Source organism: Triturus cristatus, chromosome 1_1 (genome assembly GCF_964204655.1).
Source record: "Triturus cristatus chromosome 1_1, aTriCri1.1, whole genome shotgun sequence".
Lineage (NCBI taxonomy): Eukaryota > Metazoa > Chordata > Amphibia > Caudata > Salamandridae > Triturus > Triturus cristatus.
This window is the reverse complement of record NC_140579.1, coordinates 103,452,026-103,472,683: the sequence shown is the minus strand read 5'-3', so window position 1 is coordinate 103,472,683 and position 20,658 is coordinate 103,452,026. Positions and strand designations below refer to the sequence as shown.

Below are 20,658 nucleotides of genomic sequence, written 5' to 3'. Positions count from 1 at the left end.
CGAAGTGAGCGAAAGAATGATGATGGATTCAAGCCAGATATGTGACTGGGGGTGAGTGTCTGAAAAGTTTCAGCACTCCGTCCATCATCTCCTTGTGTTTGCACTGTGAGATGTCAAGCAGCACACATAGGATGTAGCTTAATGGGTCCTGCACTGCTGGATTAGAGTGCAGTCCTCTGAGTGGACACCTTTGTGTCATATTATACATATAATTTTAGCAAAACCAAAAGGTCTTGGCTAATGTGAGACCTAATAAATTGAGCCAACGTCCATGGGCAAGTACATTTGCCGTTAATGATTATGACATTGCACCCCAGTCTGAAATATGAAAATTGCACCAAGTCACTGAACTGCTGTTGTTCGCATATACAGGAGAAGAGAGTACAAGGATAGTACCACATCTCTCCTTCCCCGTGCGTTCCTATTTCCAGAGCACTGGAAGTATGCTTTGTCTTAAATCCAGTCATTGTGCATGAGAAAATGAAAGCAGACTCTGGGAAAAATGAAACACGCACAGTCTCTTCGTAAAATATCTAGCCTAGCAGTTTATTTTCTTTTTTTCAGTTCTGCAGACTCCACTCAAACCGGCTTGAGGGATCTGTAAAAGGAATATGGAAGGGTAGGGGGAGCACATGATGAAACTATTACAGCGCACTACACAATAGATTTCAGAATAGCAGGAGTGCAGAGAAACAATTTGCGGAGCGCCATAAAAAGTGTTGTCATAACAGGAGTAAACATTTAGAAGGATCACATTAGCATAGAAACAATAATCATTGTAGCATGTCCACATAGATGTGCAGAAGGTGTATGACATGAAAGCATGGCAAGGGAAATGCCTGATCAATGCGAACCTTGAGATATTGAAATGTCGACAGTATAAAAAAAATCCAGCCCAAAAAGATGCCAGCAAGATATACACTAGTAAATCTGAACGTAAGCAAGAAGAGTGGACGAAAGCAGGGTAAAGGTAGGAGAGCAGGATAGTTATACCAAGAAGATGAGGATCACAGGTGGGGCAGTATAACCTAAAGTGTCAAGACCCCTCACTTGTAGCCTGTTTTATGTGTCAGAACCTGTACTGAGGTGATATCATGCAAACTCCTAAGGTTTACGTCTCCACCGCCTCTAGCTTGCAGGACACAAATGACCTCAAATGGTGCATGATATGTTTCTGCTGACTGCTGTAGTAAAATGATGATGAAGAGCTACAGGACTAGCTACAGGACTAACTAGTACAGGGCTTTAAGTGGGGTGAAAAAACTGGGGGGGGGTCTGTCAAAGGGGCTTGGCCGATGTAACTAAGGGTATGGCTTAAAAACACGTAAGCTAAGAAATCTGTGCTTAGCATATTTTGCGCCCCGACTGGTAAATTTGCTGCTTCTGTCAGTGCATCCAGATAAATAACACAATAAGTAACAATCCACCTAGAACAAGCCAGGACTTTTGGCTTTGTTAATGGTTGTTAGTTGCATAAGACAAATAAGCAACAACTTTGGCTTCATTGCAAATAACATTGAAAATGCTTCAGTTCTAAAATTATGAGACTGTGAAAGTACTGTAACCAGTCTCTTTAGAGTTACATCAAAGGCAGTGAAGGGTGGAAGTGCAGCAGAGTTAAGATTTTGTTTCCACCCTGAGGATTAGGGCAAAAATGGAGAGCCCAATAGGGACCCATCTCAGCACCTGCTTTTTAGAACTGCACCTGGCACTGAGCACAGGCAGGACCCGGCCCACTCAAAGCCCTGACCTAGTTAAGCATCCTGATTCATGAGGCATTGGCACACACAATATCACATCCCATCTGTGATTATTTTGATGTTAGTTGCAAAGGTGACATTGATATATGTATTTTACTGCAGCTAATACACTATCACTATCCAGAGCCTGCATTTCCACAGTTAAAAGCGCAAGAAGAAAAATAATCATGTTTAATGCAAGGAGAATACGACAGGACAATCCACCAGGGGCCGCATGTCATAAAGATTTTTTTTTAGTTGCAAAGTCTTTTAATCACGCTTCGATAGCGGAACAAAAAACCTGTTTTAAGAGTGGGGAAAGAGGTTCTGAATTGTGAAAGGGGGTTTGCGACACCTTCCGAATTGTAAACATGAGACGGTATGAAATCGCAATGTAATGTAATAGTGGTTTGTGACCTCAATTGTAGTTGCAAAGCACACACTTCAGCTTGGAACACCTTAACAATACCATGGAGAAAGAAGATATCTTTCACCTCAGGCAGTTTAGGTCAATTAACACCTATTTATTGCTCATTCAAGCATCCTTTACATCCCCAGATTAACCAGTCCCCACATTTACATTCTTTGAAGCAGCCCGGCACCCTCGCTGCCCCTCCCTCTGAATCACTGCACGGGAGACCCCCCTTCTGCGTGAGCTGAGCCATCTCAACACCTGAACATTTGTCTTTTGGCCTCAAGGCTAAAATTACGGACAAATGCCGTCCGTGTAAACTTCCTTCACGGACAACGGACACAACAGTAAATTCACGGACTGTCCGTGCGTGAAATTTACGGACAGTTGGTCACCCTAAGTCGCAGTCAGTCAAACAGTACAGAGTTTATGGTCAAAGAGCTGCGATCCCAGCGGTGCCCCGCACATACCTTGTACTCTTGGGCAGCCTCCTCTACAGGAATGACGGTGTGAGACCGGTGGTCTCTGGACCGGTCACACACCACACAGATGGGCTCCTGGTCATCCTCACAGAAGAGCTGCAGCAGCTGCTGGTGTTTCTCGCACACGTTCTCCTGCGGCGTCAGAGAGGGGAGGTGGATCTTTACCACTTCCACGAGGTTTCCCAGCTGCCGGATGGGCTGAAGTTTTTTCTCTTGGGATACTTCTCTGCACTGGGGACAGGCGAGGTTTGTCTCGGACCCCTGCCAGCACCGTGAGATGCAGGACTGACAGAAGATGTGTCCACAGCCTGTGATCACCGGATCCTTGAAATATTCCAAACAAATCGAACAAGTGACTTCGTCCTCCAGATTCTGAGACTGGGCTGCCGCCGCCATGATGCAGTAATAGACCGGTTTCGTTTCTGCTGTTTGTTTCCTGGGAGTATCCCAGCTTCCTGTCTCCCACTGCGCAGACGGCCTGTCAATCTATCCAAGCCACATCTGCCTGGGAGGAACCGGAAGTCGAACTGCAACTCAATAGAACGGAACGTGAGAGCACGTCAGCAACGAGTACGGAGAACCAGGGGCGCGAAGTTCACTCAGCGCTTGGGGTTTTTCCTGTGCATTCTGGAACTTGTAGTACAGTGTTTAAAATGGGAATAAAGAAGCGCAGGTACTCATTAAAATGAGCTAGAGGTGTGGCGAGTGGGCGAGGGGCAAAGGGCAAGACATGATGATACTTAAAGATTTCTATACCAGCTGCAGCACATACCAAAACACAAGAAATACGTGTCTATAAACTAAACAGGTTACACAAAATGAAAGTCAAACGCAATGATGTGTTAACATTTCCTTTTTGTAACATTTGCAGCGTCACTACTGTTGTTTGTTGTCTTTGGCAGAATACTAGATATGCTCGAGCGTACACACACAGAAAGAAACAAGCAGACATGCACACAAAAAGCATTGCACACATTTCTTTTAAAATACCTCTCAAGAGTGTCCCCATTCTCTCAGTCAAAGAACAGCATACACAAGCAGGCAAACACACAGACATAAGCAGACACACACAATACACTCAGATTGAATTAAAGCCATTTTCAACTCCTTATCTCCCATGGCTTTTTTTATTTTAAACTTTGATAATGCTTTGTTTAAAAAAACACAATAACATACAGTATTGTAAATAGAGCATGTGGCGTAATGGCCAAAGCGACTGACCTTGAAACTGGGGAACCAGGTCCGAGTCTTGGCAGGAGACTGACGCATCCCCCACTCTGCCTGAAAAATGAATGTGTACGTCTGTAATGCAACCGGTGGTCATGTAAAGCGATCTGATACCTTCAGATCGAGTTTGCGCTATATAAAACTGCCACCCCAAAAAATGTGTATGCATAAGCACTATATATACAACACTTGTTTAGCTTGCGAGGAGCGCAAAGCTCTTCCACGAACATGCCATTGTATCCCATTTTTCAGAAAATCAGGACCAACACCCATAAGGGCCTTAAAAACTGTACACAGAGCCTTAAACTGTGCCCGTTGCATGACGGGGAGCCAGTGAAGATCTCTAAGTCCCATCCTCACAGAGACAAACCTGGGTGTACCTGTTAGCAGCTTGGCTGCCACATTCTGTACGATCAGGAGTCTGTTCGGGTGTCTCTTTTGGATGTTCATGTAGAGACTATGGCAGTAATCCAGACGTGACAGAATGAGCGCTGTGATTGCTATCTTCGGGCTGTCTTCCGGAAGGAGGAATTACATTTTCCTCTGAATTCGAAGAATGTAGAAACTTGATGAGACGACCTTGCTGATTTGGTCACTGAAGGAGAGTTTCGAATCAAGGATCACCCCCAGATTCTTAGCCTTCTCCACAGGGACTGGAAGCGTGCCCATTGCAGTTGGCCACCAGTCCGGTGTCCAGAGGTTAGAGGTGTTCCCAAATATGATCACCTCTGCTTTACCTGCATTGAGTTTCAGGCAGTTTGATGCCATCCACTTCACTGGGCTGCTTTGATTCCTGTGTTTGCACAAATGCAAACGATAGTGTAGATGTGACTGACAGCACAGGGCCATGAATAGACCCTTCTTTGTCAAACACAGCGTGATGGTGAACACTTCCGCATACTATGCAAATTAGCCCCTGCTGATAGTTCAGCAGCGGCTCGGGGCAACAGAAGCGCCTTGGCTGCCAGAGATAGATTCCACTCTGACCGTTTCATGCTCACCAGCACTAGCAGCTAAGGTGACCAATCGTCTGTAAATTTCACGGACCGCTCGTTATTTGGGCCTCTTGTCCGTGAAACATTCTTCCACAAATGCCTGTTGTCAGTAATTTCAGACATTGAAGCGAACTGTCCCCCATCAAATGGCCTGAGAGTTCTATAACTCTCAATGCAGGGGCCAGCTCGCGCTCCTGTTGTGATCAGTGGCCTGCAGCAGCCCCTCCCCAACTCGGCAAAGACTGCTATTAGCCCATTAACATTCTGTATGTCGGCCTAACTATCACATACAGAATGATAATGGGCCTCTCTGTGCAGTGACAGGATAACCTCAAAGGGCACCACGACAGCCAAAGTGTACATGAACACCCTCTCACCTCATACTCCGACCCCCCCTCAAGTGTCAGACTCTCAAGACTCCACAACCTCAGCAACAACTGTGGTGATACCTGGAAGAGACAGAAATGCAAGTGAGGCGCAAAAACCGATGCTTGGTATCCGTTTTCCATTTACACTCTGACCACACTACAGCAGTACAAATGAGCACTAACAAGATGTCTGAATTAGCCTCCATAATGGTGAAGCTTGGGCATCTCAGCAGACAAGTGCAAGGGCGCCGTGGCACGTGATAACATCAGCAGTGCCAAAAATCACCACCCCGCAGCATATACTAAAGCAATTGAACAGTCACACTGTAAAATGTTGCAGTGCAAAGGTGCATTTTAGCAACATCAATGCAACGACTCAGAAACTGCAGTCGTCCCCTAGAACAAAACAACAGTGACTACAAAAACTGCAGCTTTGTAACATCCGGTCCAATAAATGATTGTATCTTAGTCGGTGGAGTTTGCAGAGTGGAAAGGGTGAGGTGGCACTCAAGCTGCTTCCATCAGTCATATGAAATACGACAACAATACCTGCCCAGTTGCTCAAACCTGCATGCATACAGAGAAAACTGTGAAGACCACGATTATAGCAACTTAAATGAACTAATTTTGACTTGTACTTACGTTGGTTGTCTATTTACGTACTTATATACTATTGAGCGACCTCCTCTGATGTGTCTGTAAAACCTATCTTTTGTCTCAAATGATTGTCCTGAATTTTGACCTTCTGTCCTGAATTTTTGTCTTGAATTTGGACCCTTAGGGGCTCATTACGATGGCGGTCGGATTTGATCCGCCCGCAACCGTAGCGGTGATCAGATCTGACCGCCATGCATGCTGCGGTCCTGCCTATGTGATTAGGAAGGGACCACCACCACTGCGGTAGGATTCCGTACCCTTCACATTGCGGCGGAGAGTGCGGACAGCAGCACCGCCGCAAAGCGAAAAAGAGCATTTTGTGCATTTCACTGCACTACGTGGCAGGCACTACACTGTGCCTGCCACTTGGTGCAGTGAAATGTAGGGGGGTACCATGCACCCACACCACCCTCCAACAGAAGGGGGGCCCGCAATGGGCCCACAAAGACTTTCTCTGCATGCCTTTCAATGGCGGTTCAACCGCCACAGAAAGGCTGCCTACCGCCGGCATCATAATCGTGCCGGTCAAGCCTGCTAGTCAGCGCTGCCATTCTGAGCATGCTGACCGCTACGCCAGGCAAGCGGAACGATTGCTATCGGCGGAAAAGCGGCGGACGGACTTTGCGTCCGCCGTGGTACCCACCGCCATCGTAATATGGTGGGGGGTATTTCACGTTACGATGGTGGAGCGGTCACCACTGCCGGCCCGGCAGTTGTGATCCGCCCGCTATCGTAATGTGCCCCTTTGTCCTGAATATTTACACACACCGTCCTGAATTTGTACTCATGCCAGTTGGTCACCCTACTAGCAGCTAATTAACCTACCCTCTCATGAGTACTGGTACTCTCCTCGGCAGTAGAGAAGTGTCGGTACTCAGAGTGATAAAAATAAGAAGTGCCAGTACTCTGTACCTGTGATTACCAGCCCATTTAAAGCACTGATGTAAAAAGTTAAAATAGCTGGTCTGGTGCACCAGAGGATTCTGAGAGGGGGAGGCGACTTAACTAAACAGATTTCTGGGTGTATACCATCCAGATCACTAGAAGACAAAGTGAAACAATTATTTCAACAAGGATCACTTGATAGTGCACTTCCTGACTGGTATAACTGGAACCTAAGGAAATGGGGGACATAGTTTTTAATTCCTGCCTCCAATTTTGCTAAATTGTGTGCTCTTGGCCAAAAACCTTTTTGAACGTATTCCACCTTATTTGGCAAGATTGGCAATATTTAGAATCAATGCAAAAAAGCTTCTGATAAAAATGTGACTAAAAAATGGGCTGAATTTTACCCAGGGAAGGGGGAAGTTCCTAGTCTCATTGTATTTTCAGCAAAATGCATTATGGCGGTAAATGTAGTCTTTGCATCACGTAGCAGTGTGCTGCAGTCTTGTGTCTTCTACTTCAACAAATTGCTTTATCCTGGACAAATCATACTCCCTCTTTGACTCTGTTTACTGATGTGACCATATGTCTGCACTTTGAAACAGGCTTTGTGGAAGGGATGAATACAAGGGACCTACTCCTTGGGCAGATCCCCAGCATGTTTTTTTCCTTAACATATTCAGGGCTGCTTATCAGCAGGTGGCTGGATTGAATAAAGCACTTTACTACACGATGTATTACATCACACGCTATTACAACCTGGTTGTTACAACAACTGCGTTGTTAATACGCGATGCATTTACATCGCAAGTCTTTACAACGACTTCCACTAGAGGGCACGCTGGACTTAGCAATAGTATTATTTACTATTCCTACTCCAGTTCACGCAACACTAGGGAAGGTGTTGGAATTGATTTCCAATACCTCAGCGCCCCCTAGTGGAATTCATTGTAAAGACTTGCGATGTAAATGCATCACGTACTAACAACACGGTCTTTGTAACGACCGCGTTGTAAAGGTATCGCGGTGTAATGACCGCGTTGTAAAGGTTGTTTCCTGGCTGGATTGCATCCCAGCAGCTGAACATGTTCCTGAAGCTTCATTGTGCAGGATCCCTTCTGCGCTGCAGCTCCTCCCTTCCAGCCATGGCATGCATCTCTTTTACAGCTCATAAATGGCTGAAAGAGTGAGAGTTGTTTGTCCTCAACAGGGTAAAAGTGGCAGGAAACCAAAATGCGGGACAATTGACGTCCCTCTGTGCAGTGCCTTTGTGTAGGCAGCAGGGTAGGAGCCAAGATTGCGGAACAAACCTGCAAAATGCAAGACGGTTGACAACTCTGATGAATAGCTCCTCCAGTGTAGGTTTTTTCTGTGCATCCTGGGACTTGTAGTTCTGATTTATAATGGGGAAACCAATCCTCACACATGGCCCAAGTCAACTTGAAAGCTCTGCAGGTCTAGTCCCTATCATATGCTCAGCAAAGAGGTATAGATTTTTCCATCTGGTGAAACCCCTATATGCAGCAGTTAATTTATTAAAAAGTAAGTGCCAGGGCCCACGGTATTTCAAACAAGTCTACTGCAACTGGCACCACTCACTTGTCAACTTAAACTGTTGGTTCATGTCCTATTTGCATAACTCTTTAAGGTACATTAAATAGCAAAATGCTGTGGTAAGAAACTCCACTAAAAACACATACACACAGCGCCACCGTGAGTAGGATTCTAAAAATAAATGCCGGTGTTTACAAATAAGTGCCAATGCCGAGCACCTGCAAACACCGGCACAAATTTAGCACTGCCTATGGGCCACCAATATAAATGGGGGTGCTCTCTCCTGGATGTACGACACTATCCCGCATGCATTTAGCATGCATGCCTTTACAATGCCGGCTTTAGAACGAATGCTTTGTTACGACACGTTCCTTTAGCGCGCAGTAAACAGGAGGCAGAAAGGCTGGGCTTGAACCTTACCAGCGAGAGGTGTCGTTTTTTGGGGGCCTGAGGATCGCTGTACCAGCGCCGTCTCCCTCCCGCCGTCACTTGCAGAGGTGGCCGCTGTGTGGGGGGAGCGCAGAGAAAGACTACACTTCCCAGCATTCCCTGGGGGCCGGAAATCGCCGCCAGCGCGCCCGGAGGCGCTATTTAGCGGACCTCGACCCCGGCAGAGCGGGGGACGCAGTAAACAGGAGGCAGAAAGGCTGGGCTTGAACCTTACCAGCGAGAGGTGTCATTTTTTGGGGGCCTGAGGATCGCTGTACCAGCGCCGTCTCCCTCCCGCCGTCACTTGCAGAGGTGGCCGCTGTGTGGGGGGAGCGCAGAGAAAGACTACACTTCCCAGCATTCCCTGGGGGCCGGAAATCGCTGCCAGCGCGCCCGGAGGCGCTATTTAGCGGACCTCGACCCCGGCAGAGCGGGGGACGCAGTAAACAGGAGGCAGAAAGGCTGGGCTTGAACCTTACCAGCGAGAGGTGTCATTTTTTGGGGGCCTGAGGATCGCTGTACCAGCGCCGTCTCCCTCCCGCCGTCACTTGCAGAGGTGGCCGCTGTGTGGGGGGAGCGCAGAGAAAGACTACACTTCCCAGCATTCCCTGGGGGCCGGAAATCGCCGCCAGCGCGCCCGGAGGCGCTATTTAGCGGACCTCGACCCCCGCAACGCGGGCAGCGCCGGGAGAAGCCCGGGACAAGGGCGGGACCGTCTGCGGCCGTCCGAGGCCGGAGGAGGCTGGGCCATCCCTTTTGGCTCATTCTGTCAAGCTGGTCATCGTTCCTCAGCCACAGAAAGACTTCCGAGAACGTGAAGATAAGTCAGGGAGGGGTGTGTAGATTTAATACTGTCAGTTGTGTTAAATACCACATCTGGGGGCACAACAATTTGTCTTGTTTTGTTACACCTCACTGTAGCTATCGCCTGTGTGTTACCAGCGCAGGGTAATCTCTCACTGTAGTGGGCAAGTTAATACATTGTGGACTTTTTCTACCGGGTCAGTTTCATTCGTCATCTTGAGAACATGGGGAAAACCAGAAAAACACCAATTAGACCAGGGACGGGAGTTAGGGGCACACTAGATGCATTCATTACACGTGCCGAATCCCTGTTGACACATGAGATACAGTTGACGGAGCGTAGATTGTCCCTTGATTCCCTAGTGGCACATAAACGCTCATCGTTGGGGACAATAGCGGAATGTGTCACGCCTGGAGTGAGTAAATCGGCAGGTCAGGGTCCTTTCTTGCAGAGTAAAACTCAGGGCTCTACATTAGTACAAGTTCACACAAATAGGCAAAGTGACGGGGATGACGAGCTACCGCCACTGGCGGGCCCCGCGGTAGTTAAGGAGGTTAGCGGACCTGGGGGTGTTCAGGTGGATGCCCAAGAACAGGATGCGATTACTCCCGGGGGTGAGAGGGATCTTAATGCTTCAGTGGAGAAGGAAAGGGTAGTAGTTACCCGATCAAAAAAAGTCCTATTATCGCCAGACCCCCCTCCAGAAAGTGCCTCCACTGAGAGTTTAAAGTCCTCAACCAGGCCACAAAGTAAGGGGACAAGTAAAACTAAAAATGATACAAAAGCAAAAAAAGGTGGTTCCAGAATAGACCCTATAATAGTTGAGGATGAAAGTAATAGGCCAGCTTGTTCACAATGTCATTCCAGCTCCCCGGTAAACAGAACGGATTGGTCGCAGAAGATATTGAAAACACTCGAATCCAAGTTGGAAGCCCTTTTTCTTAAATACTTGGCCCCCTTGGTGGAAGACATAAAGAAAATCGAGGAAAAGGTCAATAGGTTGTCGGAGATGGATAAATGCGCTCTCCCAGCCCCCCACCAAATTACGAATTCTGATGGGCTAGAGATTGTATCTTGTCCGGGACGAGCAGGGTCGAAGCAGAGGGCTGATCGCATTGTGAGCAACGATAGTGACACACCCCCTGTTTGGGCGACCGCGAGTCTCCAACAGGAGGCTAGTACAAAAGACCAGATAGTAGCCACTGGTTCCCAGAATGCCCAGGTGCTGAGTTCCCCAGGCCTCCAGACGTTAGATTTGCCCCCGGCGTGTTGTCCCTATACAATAGTTTTAGCAGGGGTCCCTGCCCAAAATGGGGATAGAGAAGAATCTACAGGTTCCTTGATAAACAAGGTCAGTCACTGGCTGCATAATAACGCAAAGGAATCCAATCATTGGAGAACGCATATTCTCATGGCAAGGAGGGTAGCTTGGATTGGTCCCTCAAAAAAGAAGTTTGCTGGAGATTGCGTTATTGTCAATTTTAGACATCGAGAGTTGGTAAAAGAACTGTTGGGTTATAGTTATGTGGCTTTTGACAGTGGGACGACTATAAAAATGCTCCCTCTGAACTTTTTCTACAGGGACCAGGCAAAAGCATCGCGCCAAGGGCCACGAAGTAGAGGGGAAGTTCCGTTATTAAGATCACATAGACTGGGGCGAGTCTCTAATAGGTTCAACCCATTGTCTGATGCGGCAGTGATGGATGAACTAGATTGACAGACTCAAGTCGAAATTCCGGAAAATTCATCACCTTCAGACAACATTAAGCCTGGGGAGAATGTTGGCTTTACAGGAAATAGCCTTTTACCCGAAATCCCCCAAAATGAGGTCGTAACTATCCACTTAGCGACTAGTTCAGCAGTTGATCAGAGTAGTTCAGCAGAAGAGGGATCCCAAATCCAGTATACCCTAGTAAGGAATGTGACCACCCCGGGGAACGGGGAACTTAGGGTGGCATCGTGGAACATTGCTGGAATCTCGTCCAAATTAAGAAACAAGGAATGGTTGGAGTACAGCAAAAAGTTTCACATTATTTGTTTACAAGAAACCTGGGAGTTGGATAGTAGTGCCCCTCATCTAGATGGATACAAAATGTTTTTTGTGCCCGCCCAAAAATCTCTGATGGGAAGAGCGAAAGGGGGATTAATAACGTATGTATCTCTGACGCTACAAGGGACATGGGAAGGCATGGGCTGGAACTCGGAATACATTCAGGGTCTTAGTTATAGTAAAAAGGGGACTAAATTTGTATTGCTAAATTTTTATAATGCGGGCCAATCAATGCAGAGGCTGGTTGATCTGAAGGATAGACTGGCTGACTTGTATTCTAGGGGAAAGCATCCCCCAAATGTAATTTTGGTGGGCGATTTTAATTGTCACCCATGCCCATATCTGAAATGGGCCGGGGGAACATGGAATTCTTGTCCTTCCACTAGTGATTGGCACCTTGAACACACACAGGAAGGCAGCGAATTAAGCAAGATTCTGGGGATATACAATCTCGCCCCTACAATGGACCTGATTAAGCCCAGGATCATGAACATCATAAATCCCACTTTTAAAGGCAGGGGAAAAGAAACTATTATTGATTTTATTTTTATTTCTTATGGGTTTAAAAGTAGGATCATAGATTTTAATATAGAAATTAGCATTTTTAGTGATCACAACCCACTGGTGTTGTCATTGCTGGACGCGGATGATTCCGTGCAGTTAATGCCCCGGACGATAAGGGGAAATCTGGAAGCAATTGATCAGGGCAGGCGACTACGTTGGTCTAATACTGATGGGGAAGTATTCTATAAAAAACTTCTCGCAAATCCAGAAAGCGGGATATGGTTGTGCCTAAACCAAGAAATTAGAGGCCTAGATCTGATAAATGCATTTGAAAGCATGGCAAGGGATATTGACAGGCTATTGAGGATTAAATCACAAGCACCGCCCAATCTCACACCCAAATGGTTTGACAAAGCTTGCTCCAGAGCCCAAAAAGAATTAAAACGGGCACTCAAAAAGGTACCGAAGGACAGGAACATGATAGTGGAATGTAGGGCCCACTATAAAATGGCCATAAAAAAGAGGAAAAAATCTATCCACTATGAAGCATGGGCGAATTTAAGGGAGGCAGCCGAAATGAGAGATATGTCACGGTTTTGGAGGGTGATTAATGATCCTAGTTTCCAGCCCCCAAATAGCGTGAAGGTCTCCTGCAATATCTTACCAGAAGCGTGGGTCTCCCATTTAAAAAAATTGTATAATCAGGGCAGTACCATGACTCAATCCATCTCTGATGTAGGCGTGTTGCCAAGTTCATGGGCCCAGTTTACAGTGGACGAAATCAAAGTCGGAATTCAAGCCCTGACAAAGAACAAGGCCCCTGGCCCAGATGGGATTCCCCCCGACCTATTTTTATCCCAGGTTGACCTGTGGGCTCCCATACTCACTAGAGTTTTTAATACAGCAGTGGAAAGGGGAATGCCCAGGTCTTGGTCAACTGCCACCATCGTTCCCCTCTTCAAAAAGGGCAATAAATGCGATCCCCAATGTTACCGCCCGATTTCACTAATTGATGTCTCAGCAAAGGTTCTAGGGAAGGTAATTCTAAACCGTCTGATGGACTGGGCTGAGGAAAATAAGATTATTACAGACACTCAGTACGGTTTTAGAACGGGTCGCTCTACATCAGATCAATGTCTCAATCTATATAATCTGGTGGCCAAGTATACTCTTGCCGATGATGGGACAGTTTATCTTGCTTTCATGGATCTAACGGCAGCTTTTGATCGGGTCAACCGGGAAAAATTATGGGAGATTTTAGAGTTGCTTGGGGTGGACCCTAGTTTGATTTTTATTTTAAAAACTCTAAATAGGGACACAACTGCTCAGATTAGATACAGCAATGAGGGGAACTTAACTGATCATTTTGCTTGCACCGGGGGGGGTGAGACAGGGCTGTATTTTGGCGCCCTTTTTATTTACGATATATATAAATGGTTTGGATAAAGCCCTAGGAAAATTGGGGGTGGACTGCCCTAGAGTGGCCAATAGAAGTATACCTGTTCTGCTATATGCGGACGATGCAGTACTCCTCGCACGAACAGGGAGGGGTCTGCAGGCCCTCATTGACGGTTTTTGTAGGTTTATGGCACACCTAGACTTATCTCCCAACCTAACAAAATCCTATATCATGGAAGCTGGAAAAAGACCAATGAGGAATTTCAGTTTCAAAATTGGGGGTCATAAGCTCGAGAAGGTTGAGGTTTTTAATTATCTAGGAATCATTTTTGATAAACATCTCAAATTCACGCCATTAGTCACAGAAAAGTGTAAACAGCACACAAATATAATGGGTTCAATTATGTCCCGCGCCACGAGATTAGGCCACTGGTCCCCGAACGAAGTATTGAATTTATACAATTCAATCTGTTGCTCCAAGATCATGTATGGGAGTGAGGTCTGGGGCATTAGAAACACCTCCATGATACAACTGGAGGAAAATAAGTTTCTTAGAAGGATCTTGCAAGCACCACAAAGCATCCCGGCCTATATTATACATGAAGAGTTAGGGCTCCCTTACATCTCTGATAGAATAAGCCTTAAACCAATAATGTGTTGGATTAAAATTTGGACTAATCCGGATGCTAGCTTTAGCAGAGATATAATTACAGATTGCATTAGAAGGGAAAAAAGTCACAAAATTCCTTGGCTCAAATTCGTGAAGGACAAGTTGAAGTGGCTGGGCTATGTAAGATATTTTGATGAGCCCACTTCCATGACGTCCCAATCGAAAACACTCATAAAAGCAGAATTCTTGAGGCGGGTAGCCTGCTATAGAGAAGATTGTGAATTATTGAAAGGGTCAGTGCGTGCATATATACTTACGAAATCTGTTGCTGGCATGGAACCTTACTTGGCGCAAATTTATAACAAAAATGACAGATTTTTAATGACCAGATTTAGACTGGACCTTTTACACCACATTTTAGCTGTTCCCGAGGGATTCACAAAAGATATTGGTTCAAAAGGTCCCTGTGGCTGCGATCTGGGATCTCCACAGGACACCCTTCACTTTGTATTCTTTTGTCCCTTATATGAATTCCCGCGGGATGTCTTTTTAAAACCCATCCTAAAAGCGAATAAATTCACCCACGTCAGGGTAGCTCTTTTATATTTAAAACTTTCTGCGGAACCTCTTACACTGTTTTGCACTGTGAACTTTTTAAGACTTGCTGCAAAATTAAGGAAATCGAGACGTGAGACATAAGTTATTCCGTTGTCAGTGTATAGGAGGTGGTGTCTCGCTTCATGTTATTTGACCCGCACTATTCATAAAATAGTAGTAATACCCAAAGAAGTATGTAAATGACGTATTGGATGATTTAGTGCATCGGGGAGGTGATATGGTATTTTTAATGATAAAATTCTCTTATAACATGTGTTTTAAGCATCTATGATCGTATATTTTATTCTGATCGATGGTTTTTTGCACTATATAGTTGCTTGCACCCTGCACCTTAATAAGTAATAATTGATGAACTTATAGCCTGCCAGTCGTTTTGTATAATTTAGTCTTCGAGGCTACGGACAGGACATTCAGAATCGACCTATTTTGTTTTACTCCCACTGTGTTAATGAGTTTTAATATGTGAAGCTGTTTGTAATATTATTCTGTAACATGTGTAATTATTTTGTTCTTTTCTTGGATGTTTTTATATCCGAAATAAAGATATATTTTGATTTGATTTGACTTACCTTAGGGAGGCGCTGGATTATGGAATGTATCATTTACTATACCAACTCCAGTCTGCGCATCAGTAGGGAAGGTGTTGGACTTTAAATCCAACACCATTCCACCTATGCACCCTCTTAAAGCAAGACGTTGATACAACTTGCGTGCTAAACAAATGGGGGACTTTGTACGTTGAGGAGGCAAGAGCAGAGGAGCACATACCGTGGACCCCACCGCAACGCCCAACAGCACGCTGCCAGCTTCGCTGACGCCGCTGTCCTGCCAACGACGGTGCACAGGACTACACCTCCCAGCCTCCTGTGCGCTACTGGGGCACTTCCGCCCGCCGTCGCGCCAGGAGGCGCAGAAAAGCGAGAGGCTTCCTCCGCGTCACGGGACGCGCGCGGGCGGCGCCGGGAGAAGCCCGGGACAAGGGCGGGACCGTCTGTGGCCGTCCGGGGCCAGACGAGGCGGGGCTGGGCCACCCCTCTAAAGTAAGTGCAGTAATCACGTGAAGACGCTCATCGTAAAGTATGCTATATTGACTTGCTTACGCCAACCCAGTGGTACTGCGATTTGTACCAACACGGAGACTGGTTTACGAGGTCGTTTTGAGACTGTGCCCCGTTACTAACTTTCGTATACCACTATATGACAGAGTGGTGGAAGGTTTGCTCTCCCTATTAACTGCTGCTTGGTTTCCTTGTCCTATCCCCTTAAATAGATCTTGGCTCGAGGTCGTAGCTATTACCCTCGATTCGATACATATTTTTTATATTAACTAAAAGGAGAGGGATGCGGTTGTTGTTGTTCCCCTGACTGAGAAATTAAATCTAGATTTGCTGTGTTTTTATATGTGCTGATTGTAACAAATATTTTTGGCACTGTATTTACAACAATAAGGTGATTATTTACCTTATATCAGGTTCACTGCAGCTAGTTCCCGATTGGTTTTCTTTTTTTGAACTAAAACGCGCCCCACATAATAAATCCATGGTTAAAAATAAATCTACCATGGATAATTATCTTGTGAAGATAGTAAGCAAAATCAATAATGACAGAAGAAAATCATTGGGTCGTGATAATACTACGGAATCAGTTTCTTTGAGTAATGTCGATAACATTATCCCAAACACTGTTGCACCTACTATTTCCGCTACTGAATGTTTGCTAACAGAGTTCTTGGCATTACCAGAGTCTCCCATATTATTAGAATGTCCTCTACTTATGTCTGCAGACCCTGATGCCACACCTTTGAACTTGTTGGATGAACCTAGAGCCGACCCATTAGTATGTTCCCCTGTAAAAAGGGTGGTAAGGAAGTGTAGAAAAACGCTACCTAAGTGGGGGGGGGGTGCACAGTATAAACAATCATCTTCTGAAGCTATTCACAAGATTTCTTCCTGCCATAAGGGAACTATGACCATTAACTGCGGTACTAACATAGATATGAGCACAAAAAGCATGTCCTGTATTATAAAGGCATTTGAGGATAAACTAGAGGCTGCTGTTAAACCACTAGTTGACAAAATAGATTTATTATCTGCAGAAGTGCTTAGATTAGGTGGTTCCTTATCTACAATAATTGATGCTCAGAATAATTCACAAGGTGGGACACCGGAACAACATGGAAATATTGTACAACTCCCAATAAAGGAGAGTACTCCTCCACTTAATCTTATGGTAGATAGTCGGATGGTGGATATAATCACCCCACCAACAGCAGCCTTAACTAGCACAGGATGGACGTTGGTCCAAGCTAAAAAGATGCGCTCTACTAACTTACCCCCACAATGTGAACCATACGTTGTAGTACTTTCAACCGTCCCACCCATAGACACTACGCAGTCTAATGCACGAAATGAAATACATTACTCTCTCAAACGGAAAACAGTTTCCTGGCTAAACAATAATTGTGGGTTCCCTGTTAACTACTCGGACCAGATACTATCAACTAGACGGGTCCCCTGGATTGGGAATGCCAGGAAAACCTGCAAAGGCGATTGTATAATCGTAAACTTTAAATATCCCCAACATGTTGCGACTGTATTACTTAGAGCAGCATCGTTGGTTTTGGGAGAGAATAGTGTGGGTGTACATCCTCTAGGATACTTCTACAGTCATTTAGCTAGGGCTCCCCAGATTAATATCCCAAATATGTCCCAAAATCTTAACCAATGCTTACCATTTCAGATCAACACAAGTAATAGGTATTTGGCATTAAGCACCTTGGATCAGAATGACTGACTAACGCCAGCCAATAAGCTAGATGTTGAGACCAAGATAGCCATTCAGGTTGGGGACAGGATTTTGATTACAGCGGAACCTTACGCAGAGTTCGAACAAACAAGGATGGAGACCCCTATATTGTCCCATGATATCCCGACTTCTAATCCTATGACAATTGCTGAACCTCAAATTAACCTAGGAACTACCAATGCTAGTTTAGGTGAGGCTGGGCAATGTGGCATTAGGCATATCGAGAACGAGGGGATAAATACTCCAAAGCCGTCATTTGACGGAACTAACGCTTTAAGCAGCTCTGCGGATAGCATAGCAGAACCCCTATCTGTTAGACTAACATCATGGAACATAGCAGGGATAACCAGGAACCTGCAGGATGAAGCTTGGTGCTCCTATATTGAGGAGTATGATATTTTTCTCCTTCAGGAGACTTGGGCTATAGAAACACCGCATAGACTGGGATATAGAACATTCAGTTGCGGCGCAATCCCCTCAGTAAGAAGAAGAGCGTCTGGGGGTTTGGTGGTATGGGTAAGGGTTACCTTGGAGTTAGATATTACCCTATTGTCGATCTCTTCCCCTGATTTAATGGGTCTAAAAATAGTAACAAGGTGAAAAGAAATCATATACTTATTAAATATATATAACAGACCGCACCCTCTTAATAAAGAATCAAAGGTGGTAGAACATCTTGATTCTTTTTTAAATACTTTAAGTCCAAATGAACAGATAATTGTCGGAGGAGATTTTAACTGCCAATATGAACCGATACTGGGCTTGGACACTCTATGAGATGATCAGGACATAGCTAATAATGTCCTGTCTTTGGAGTCCATTGGCACAGTTAAAAATTCTATAGCAGCTATGCAGATTTTACAAATGTCAGTGAACCATGAATTAAGGGCGTGTAATGGCCGCTTTCAGTCTGATAGACCAGCGGCTCCAACATTTGGTAGGGGAAACTATAGGTCACACATAGATTTTGTATTGGTTTCCATGAGTCTATGGTTTTTAATAATTGATTTTAAAATAGACCATAGAACAGAGAGTGATCATTTCCCCCTCCAACTATGGTTACATCCAGAGCCTTTTATATCTAATACAAGCATGGAAGCCATGCTAAATAGCCCCGCTGGAGAACTCCAGGTTACAAACAATAGGCGTGCTATAAAGTGGCCCTATATCTTGGCTAAAGAAGAAACGATGGTAAACATTTATAATACTTTTGCTGATATATTTGAAGCATGCCAAATGCCTGCTTTAGGCACCCAGGATGTTTTAGATCTACATTATAAATTAGTAGATGCACTCACTCCTCATTTAAGCAAAATCTATAAAAAAGATTTGAACCAGAAAGATAATCACTTAGAGATAGCAAACCAATGGTATAACAAGGATTGTCGTGTAGCCAAGAGCGATCTGATTCAGGCTGTTAAATCAAAGAATTTCCAGGGAATCCAAATAAGTAGACGAGCATACAATAAAATATTGGCCCAAGCAAAAAAAGCATGGGACGATGCCCTTTGGGATGACCTTTTAAATGCGGCCAATCGGAAAGATCAGGGCACATTTTGGAATCTAATCTCTAAAGGAAATAAAAAAGGCAGATCATCCAGGGATATCTACCTCGATGAAAAAACTTGGTGTGATCATTTTTCTAAACTATATTGTATCACTAATGAGGGGATGGCTATGGAGGACCAGGAGACTAATATATCAACTGATAACACCCTCCTGCACTTTAGTCTAGAAGAAACTGTTGAGGCGCTACAGGCTATAAAAATGGGCAAAGCCCCTGGTCCTGACAAAATCCCTGGTGATTTGCTAAAGCATGATATAGAAGTTTGGGGACCCTATATTAATTTCTTATGTAATTCTATAGTGGCCGGAACATCAATTCCCGAATCCTGGAAAGGGGCTGAAATTGTAACAATTTTTAAGAAAGGGGATCGTTATGATCCGGCCAATTACCGCCCTATAAGTTTAATAGATCTTTTACAAAAACTTTTGCCAGACATATTTTAAATAGACTTTTAACATGGATAGAGGGGGCACACATTTTGTCTAAATACCAAGCAGGATTTAGGTTAAAAACCAGCACGGTTGACCAGGTATTTAGATTTATGTGCATTTGCTGGAAATATATTAATATAAGGAAGGGCAGTTTGTATGTAGCATTTATTGATCTGAGGGCCGCTTTTGACCTTGTACCCCGCAAACTCCTGTGGTCCACCCTTGAAAACATGGAAGTTCCTAGTGCGTTACTTAAGGAATTAATTAGACTACACACAGGGAATTATACTAGAGTTAGATGGGGTAAGAGAGGAGAAATCTCAAAAGCTATCCCTGTGGGTCGGGGTGTACGTCAAGGTTGTGTGTTGGCGCCCACACTCTTTTCTTTATATGTTAACGATATACCCACCTACTTAAGAAATTGCAAACATGACTCCCCGAAATTAGGAGATGAGGCGATCACCGCATTACTCTTTGCTGATGATACAATCCTCATCTCACAAACCCCACAGGGTCTACAAAACCTAGTAAATACTTTTAATAACTACTGTGTGGAGAAGGGGTTAGAAATAAACTCATCCAAAACAAAATATATGTCCATAAATCCTCAGAAATCCTTTAGAAAGAATCTGGCCTTAAATAATCAAAAATTGGAGTATGTGGAGAGCTTTAATTATCTGGGCATTACGCTGGATAGCACGCATTTTTGGAAGGGACAGTTGGAAAAAAGCAAATTAACTTTGAAACAAAATCTATTGCCTATTCTGAAGGTGCACGGCAGTAGTCAATCTAAAGCGATTACGCCGGCACTAGAATTATTTAAAGCAAAGGCTCAATCGGCGGCATTATATGGCGCTGAGGTATGGGGCCCTTCCTGCAACAATACTTTCAAGAAGGAAGAAAATCTCTTCATACGCAGGTTGCTTAAAATACCAACAAGAACCCCGATAATTCCAGTGTTTATGGATATCAACCTTAAAAGGACTGATCATCAAGCCACACTAAGGCCATTACTTTACTGGGTCAGATTATGGACCACCCCTGAGCTGAGTGACTATAAGAATGGACTGATGGAAATAATTAGAATTGATGAGTACAAAAATATTACATGGTTAAAACATA

At 44.8% G+C, this 20,658-nt stretch overlaps 1 protein-coding gene across 1 annotated transcript in view; it reads right to left on the bottom strand.

The window, feature by feature from the left end:
- Positions 1-3,126, bottom strand: part of LOC146869642 (E3 ubiquitin-protein ligase TRIM39-like) — a 137,002-nt gene extending 133,876 nt beyond the window's left edge. Inside the window, exon 1 of the mRNA XM_085609046.1 lies at positions 2,622-3,126. Within this exon, the coding sequence (XP_085465172.1) occupies positions 2,622-3,029 (408 nt within the window). The 5' untranslated portion in view covers positions 3,030-3,126. The remainder of the gene's footprint in view (positions 1-2,621) is intronic.
- Positions 3,127-20,658: the final 17,532 nt, after the last annotated feature.